Source organism: Otolemur garnettii, unplaced genomic scaffold, assembly GCF_000181295.1.
Source record: "Otolemur garnettii isolate 467f Iridium unplaced genomic scaffold, OtoGar3 scaffold00032, whole genome shotgun sequence".
In the NCBI taxonomy this organism is placed as follows: Eukaryota; Metazoa; Chordata; class Mammalia; order Primates; family Galagidae; genus Otolemur; species Otolemur garnettii.
The window spans coordinates 4,623,967-4,631,769 of record NW_003852427.1 but is presented as its reverse complement, the minus strand read 5'-3'; the positions used below and the strand labels follow the sequence as shown (position 1 = coordinate 4,631,769).

The window sequence follows — 7,803 nt, the reverse complement described above, 5'->3', positions numbered from 1 at the left end:
AGTGGAAGAGAGTAGCTAGAAGGAGGCTCGTCTGAGTGTATGTTTGGAAAGGAAGCAGTGCTGATATGGCACATTTTGGTAAGGAAGAGCCTTGCTATGTCTCTGATTGTACTTTCATGATATTCACATTAACTTGTAGCGTAATTTCTAAGCTGCTTCTTTGGCAGGTATAAATGCTATTACTGCTGGTATGATAAGGTTCTGATAAGGTGAGAGTTCCCTGACTTGTTGATGAGCATCACCATTTATTTACATATCCAGGCCAGAAGCCTAGAAGGGATCCTGATCTCCTACTGTACCTTCTAAGTTCAGTTGGTTTTTTTTTAATAATTATATCTTAGATTGATTTCCTTCTTCCCTTGGGACCTAATACCTCATCCTTAGTTTGGGCCTTTATTGTTTCTTTTAGATATGGCGGTAGTCTTCCAACTGGGCTCCTTGCCTCTGGATTGGCCTCTTACTGTACCTTCCACAAAGCCATCCCTAGGGCTTTCTTTTGCTACCAGTATAAAACTCTGAGTTTGGGGGAGGCCTTCATAATCTGGTCTCTTCTTTCTTTTCTGTCTTGAGACCCATTTTGTCTGTCTTGCAATTTCTTGAATGCTCTGTCATCTGTCACATTGCTCCTGTTTGCTGTTCAAATGTCCTTTCCCCATTCTTTACCTGGTTAATTGCTATTTATTTCATAAAACTGACCTGGTGTTGCCTCTTCTGCAGCTGTGTCAGGTACCTTTTTTCTTTTTTGTAGTTTTTGGCTGGGGCAGGGTTTGAACCCACCACCTCTGGTATATGGGGCTGGGGTCCTACTCCTTGAGCCACAGGTGCTGCCCAAGGTGCCCTTTTCTATATTCACAGTGCTACTCTCTTCTGTAATGACCATGGTCATACTCTAAGAATATTGTAATAGTTGATTTTCTTTTCTCTCTCCCTCCTAGTTGTTGAGCAACTCAGAGGTGTCTAGCATGACATGGGGTACTGACGACAGAAGACATGTGCGGGTAGAAGCCATAGAACGCAGCTCAAAAAATGGGAAACTTGGGCAGTTAGTGCTTTTCAAAGTTGGACTGTGCTGCTTTAGGAGTGGTGATTTTCTTGTTTCTAGGATTGTGAAAGTGTGGACTACATACACTCACTCGTAGTTTTAGACATGGGAATTTTCAGGTATTTTATTCTGAATAAAGGGAGATCTTAAGTTTGGCAAAATGAATGTAATTCATAGGTTGAATAGAAAACTAAACTAATTTCACAAGTTCATCTGTAATAGGCATAAATATTTAGATAAACCACTCATCTTATATCTTAAAATATTTTATATTGAAAAACTAAGGAATATGTGTGTTTACTCTAGTTTCAGACTTCAGCCACCATTGCAGCTTCTAATTGTAGGCCATAATCTGGTGCTGATTGAAGTTTATTTATTAAAAAAATTATTACTCTTATAAGTAGATAATATATGCACACGGTACAAATTGGGAAAAGTATACAGTACAACCTCTGTAAGTTGACCACCCAAGGGACTATAACAAACGGGTTGATATGCAGAGGTTGGTCAGCATAAGAAACGAGTCCTACTGTGCTGATGCATACATGTGTTGCATGCCTCTGTGTAAATTAGGTTAATTCAAAGAGATAGTCAATGTAGGGAGGTGATCAGCTATGGGGACTCTACTGTAATTGCCCTACACCTTCTAGTACTACTCCTGAGCACTCTAGCCACTTAGGTCCCCTTCCCTGAGTCAGCCATTATTGCCTCATTCTTGTCTTTTTAGAGGTAGTTTGTGCATGGATTAGTATCATGTTTCCCCGAAAATAAGACCTACCCAAAAAATAAGCCCTAGCAGGATTTCTATGCATTTGTTAAATATAAAGCCTACCCTGATAATAAGACCTAGTTATGGGTGTGGCTATGCAGGTTGGCTGCATAGCATTTTGGCGCAGAGCAGTAAAGAAGACTGGAATACCTTTTATCTGCCTCAGCTCCTTTTTCTGAGCCATTTGCACTTGCGGAGGTGTGTGTGTGTGGTAACCACAGGTTGCAGGCATCCTATTGTGCACGTGTGAATGGCTCAGGGAAAGGAGTTCACACATCACTTGCGCCAGCCCCACCAACAAGGTCAGCTCCCCCTGTCAGGTTCCAGATGAAGAAAACTTAACTGTATTTGAATAAATGTAGATTGTTGTATTATACTTAATAAAAATAAGACATCCCCTGAAAATAAGCCCTAGTGTGTCTTATTGAGTAAAAATAAATATAAGACAGTGTCTTATTTTCGGAGAAACACAGTATCTATTGTGTTTGTGTGTGTTACAGGGATACACACACACACAATGTACTTTTCTGTAGTTTGCAGAACACTGAACAGTGTGTCCTGAGGACACAGAGAGTAGAGGATCTCTGTCTCTTCATGGAGGGTTGTGCTTTTTTCTCCTTCAAATGATTGTATCATTATTATATGGTTGAGAGGAAACCAAGACAAGATTGTGAAAGGATTTGCTTAAAATAGTAGTAGGGATAGGGAAAGCAGGAGATAGAGGGGACCCAAAATAGGAAAGTCACATAAGTGGGCAAGGGAGGCATGGTAAGGGGTTCTTACCCTGATCATGTGACTCTGAGATGTGATCATAAACTTTCTGAAGGCAGGCCATAGCTCTCAAACTCTAACACTTTAACAGAAACTCTCGGTTTTTGCTTTAAGATTTTCCAGAAGGTGAAGTATTTGCTTCCAAAAATTTCTAGATTCCCTGGTATGTCAGTTCAACATTGAAGATATTTTAATTTCATATATCATAGCTTCTGCTAATAGTGTTGTTCTTCAGTGTTTACAGGATTCTGTTTTGTCTTGCCAAACAGACTGGGGTCTCCACTGTATCTTATTCTTAACATTTATGTCACACATACCTTAGTGAGTGGTCAGGAAAGGCCCTTGTGTTAATTGCATCTTGAGATGTGAGTGCAACTCTGCTATTGCTCCTCTTTTACAAGACCACACACTCAAAGCGGCTATGGGAAGGCTTTAACAGAGAATTAATTTCTTCTGTATTCTGGAACATTCTCCAGTATCCAGGAAAAACAACATGCAACTGTTTCTGTTAAGTGTCAGTGGATATTTTAGGTAGCTGGAAGGCAAAAATACACCAAAAATGTAGCAGAATACTCCTAACACCTGCTCTTACCCCATAGCTCTTCTCTGGTTTCAGGAACTCTTCTTTATTGTCTATGAGGGTCTGCAGAGAGCGGGTCCAAATTCCAGCCCCTGGACACCAGCCTGCTATGTCCGCAGCACAGTGAGATTTCTATCAGAAAGAGGTACCTCTGTTAATTTCAGAGAAATTAAAAAGCTGTTTGTTTATAGAAAAGTGTATTCACTTAAATATGTACTGTGTTCCTGAAGGAAATGGCCTGCTTGCAATTGCCATTTGTTTCCAAGTAAGGGAAGATTAGCAAAAATGTTTATTTTTTAACTTATTCAAATATTTATATATTTTTTGGTTTCTCTTTGAAGTATTTTGGCTCATTCCCTTTTTCTGATAAGCAACTGCTGTTCAGATTTCTTTGTTCCAATAGATTATAAATGTAGCTTTGACCAGATCTGTTTCTTCAAAAGATGATTGGCAAGTGAGATTCCTCAGAGATTGATACGTGCTGAAGTAGAGAAAATTTAACTTTAATAATGTCTTTTCACAATTTCTATTCTGATCCCAGAAACTGTGATTTTAAAATATATATCATAAGGACTGCAAGAGGGAGAAAAGAACTGCCTCATGAATGCTTCCCAAGTTTAGACAGTCCCTCAAAACAGGAGCCAGCATAGGGCAAGCTTTTGTATACTTTATATTTCATATCCTTCTAAGCTGCTGGTATTCTCAGACCTGCCTTTGCCACCTCTCACCATGGTCCTCACTCTAGTCAGCTCCACTCCTAATCTTATCTCCTTTCCTCTCACCTTCCTCTCTCCTTTACTATACTGAGATACTTGGGCACCAGTCCTGTTCTCAGCCTCAGCGCTGCCATTTAGGGCCCTTGACCCCTTTGCCAGACTAATGCTTTCTTAGGAGTTCTGGTCCCTGGTGAGCTGGTCCTCTACTTGCAATAACCGAGACCTAGAATAAAGGAGACAGAGCAAGTTTGGGGAAACAAAGTTTGGCTTGGATTCTGTTAAGTGTGGAGGCCGTAGGATTATTAGGTAGGTATGTCTGGCTAATAATTGGACATGTGGGAGAGATTGAAGACAAAAGAGAGCAAGAGAGACAAGTTGATAACAAAATTCCATCAGTGGTGAAATGGCTAGAATCTAGTATATTAGGATAGCAGGATTTATTATTTGAAGAGGAGAATGGAGCTTTCTTTGGATCTGGAGTGCAAAAGATGAGTGCTCTATCAGATCTGCCTGGTGCTGAAAAAAGGCAGAAAGAGGGTCCCTCTGTGCTAGCTGCAAGGGACAAGTACGTTGCCTGAGAGTGAGGAAGCTGGGAGGACTTGGAAGGTTTGGAGTGAGAAGACTTAGCAGGGCTGTCTTACCTGCTGCACCCTGCTTGTGTACTATTTGAGGACTATTTTGCTTATCTGTGATGTAATTTATTGCAAAAATTATGAATGGATCTTTTTTTTTCCTCATTAGCTTTTGTTAGTATTGGTGTATTTAGTATGTGGCCTAAGATAACTAACTCTTCTTCCAGTGTGTGGCAGAGAAGAAAAAAGATTAGATACCCCTGTGAGAGGAGAGGGTTTGATGAGGAAGGGATTGCTGAAGCCCCTGAGACTGGGATCAGCATTACGTGGCACTCCTTCTCTTTGGGGTTTGATTTCCTTTGGCAGTGGTCAGCAGCAGCAGTAGCACAGTGGTGGACAGGATGATGTGGCTGCCCTGTGAGGGCATGGAGGAGTGAATGGGCCAACTGAAGGTGCCAAGAGGACTTCATTGATAATGTCTTTGGGGCGCAGGCAGTGGGGAGTGTGAAACCAGGTGGTCGTGGCTGGGCTGGAGGGGGCAGGCAAGTGGCTTAATTGGCCACTGTATCCCAGCTGTGGGCACAACCCCTGGCTGACTTGGAGTGGTAGAGACAGAATTGGATTTGTAGGAATCAGAGATGGGTGGTCAAAGGTAGTGACAGGATCTCTGATGGAATGGTGTTTTTGCATTTGTTTGGGTTATGGAGCAATTCTTTAGTCTGTAGGAATATTGAACACTGAAATATTAAAGCCAGCAGGAAGATGGCAGAAGAAAAAGTGAGCCAAGGGCTCCAGACCTCTGCAAAGTCCTGTGTGTGTCATTGGTGTTGATGACTTGAGAAACAGCCATTATGAATAGAAGTTATAAGCTTCAGAGCAGAGGGGATTTTGCATGAGGAAAGGATGTCTGGAACTTAATGATTCTTAATTAATGCCAACCCTACTGACTAGGCTGTGGGGGTGAGATGATATAGGATCTACATGATAGACGGGGGAAGAGGTGACTTCGGAGGAAAGCAAGGTTGGCAAGGAAGGTGGAGAAGACCTTTGTGAAGAGGCTGACACTGTACCAGGCTGTTCAGAATAGTGAGGTTCCCAAATAGGGGCAGAACAGAAGAGCTGCAATAGTGTTCTGGACAGAGTACAGGAGGGTTTGTGTCAGAATCCCAGAGGTCACGGGTAGGCTGGTGGTAATGGGGTGTGCAGCATGGCGATAAGGTGGCAACTCTGGAATGACTGCTAACGCCACTGTATCTGCATTTATCAGGGTGGACCTGTACCAGGCTAAGAGGTATATTGTCTTAATTATCCTATTTGATCTGCATACCATGTTATTTTATAAAAACTAAAACTCAGAAAAGTTACTTATTTACCCGAAGATCATGTGGTCTCATGGTTCTAAATCCAATTCTTGCCGACTGTGTTAATTTCCCTTGTGCACCTGCCTGTCACATATGGTTCTGTTAAAAGACAGTGTGGATGTAGGGATATAGTCAGTGCATTCTCTTAGATTTTATTGAAGGAAAGCCTGCTCATTCCGAGCCGGAACGTCTTAGCGGTAGCTCTCTAGCACCCTCTGGTGGCAGCAATGATATTGTGGTACGCTAAGGTGAGTGTGAACACTTCTGGCTGTGCTGCAGCAAGAACAATTTCTTTGTTGTGAAGTGGCACTTGCCAAATGCAGCCTTTAACAGCTGTTTATGTGCCCATTTAACTGCATAGTAAGTATTTAATATTTACATGCCCCCACAACGTTTAGCTTAGAGATTTTTAAAGTAGAGTGTGAAAGTAGAAATCCAAAGAGGAACCAAACTCTGGATTGAGCCTACCTTCTTATCCGGCTCTTTAGCCAATGCCCAGGGGTCATATTCTTTCCCTTTTTCTGTTCATCTTTATTATGTACTGTTTCATTGGCTTTTTGTCCCCCATAGATATATGTGTATATTTGACTTGTCTCCTGTTAAGGAACGAAGAAATACTTTGGATACCTCCACCACCTGCTCACATGTGTACATACACACATACATTGCCTGTCTCCCATTCTTTCTAGTTAAGTTTCTTAAAAAAATGGTTTCTTACCTCTTTCTCCCACTCTTTTACCAACCCATTGCCCCACAGCTGTGTCAGTCCTAGCCCACCAAAGCCCCCCTTGTGACCACTGAATGGGAGAGGGGTACCATATTTACCAAGTCCCCACAAAGAGTGTTATGAACTGTAAGGCCTCACTGAAGCTCTTGAAGGTGATAGCCATTCTGAGTTTCAGCTATGAGTATTGCTTTGCAGTTTGAGCTGCTGCTTCCATGAACTATCTGTAGCAACAGGCTATAATTATTTGTTGATCCTAATTGGTTTTGTTAATCCACATTGGGCAGGCTAATAGATAATACTGGTGTTCTAGGGATGTCTGTCTCATTGGTTGCCTGTCTTCCCTTCTGGATTGTGAATCACTTGAGAAATAGGTCCAGAGGTTAGATGGGGATCCAAGCAAGACCTTTCTTATGGTGAAAGGCAGTCTAGAGAATGTGACATAGATATTCTATGAGAAATTTGTGCCTTGGGATCTGTTTATTGAGTGAGTAGGTCTGTAAGGCAGATCTTTATTTACCAGTCATGTGGAGGCCTTCAGAACTTTGCTTTTAGCATTGGTGACTAGTTATAGTCTATCAATCAGCACATGTCTTAACTCCTTAATTCTTCATATCTGGCTCTCCAAGCCTTCTCTGTTGACAGATGTGTAGTTCTTAGCAGGATTTCTGAATCCTAGGTGTTATGGGAGAGTGGTTGTACTGTTGAGGACTTAAAATAGGGAATGGCTTATGAGGTTGAATTTTTATCCAGTTGAAAATTCCTAGGACTCTTTATGATAGTTTGGATTATTTTTTATAGCTAGATTATTTGAACATATGAAAGACCATGCATCAATTAGTTGATGAGCTAATTAATCAAGTCAAGTTGTTAGTATCCTTTCTCTTATCACAGATCCATTTTGTTTATTTCTCTCCATCTTACAGGTTGAGTATAAGCTAGGCTTCCAAGTAGATAATTTTGTGGCTATGGACATGCCCCAGGTCAATATTTCTGTTCAGGGGGAAGTTCCACGCACTTTATCAGGTAAGTAAGAGTCTTCAAAGACAGAATTAACCTACTGGTTTCAACTGTGTCTTCATCCCCAAAAGAACAGTTTAACTACTGATGTGTAGTGTGTTACTCGTATTACTTAATGCATATAAGATGTATAAATTCTTATAAGTTTTGTAAACATTATTTGTACCACATTTTTAAACAATTTCCCCCTTTTCTGTCCTTCTAAAACTGTGCTCAGCTCTTATCTCCTTTTCTGCATTGGTGGCACT

The 7,803-nt window shown here is 41.2% G+C and overlaps 1 protein-coding gene across 1 annotated transcript in view; it reads left to right on the top strand.

Moving 5' to 3' along the window:
* Window positions 1-7,803, top strand: part of RYK (receptor-like tyrosine kinase) — a 105,934-nt gene that overhangs the window by 49,568 nt on the left and 48,563 nt on the right. Inside the window, exon 3 of the mRNA XM_023512992.1 lies at window positions 7,462-7,559. Coding sequence (XP_023368760.1) covers window positions 7,462-7,559 — 98 coding nt within the window. The remainder of the gene's footprint in view (window positions 1-7,461; window positions 7,560-7,803) is intronic.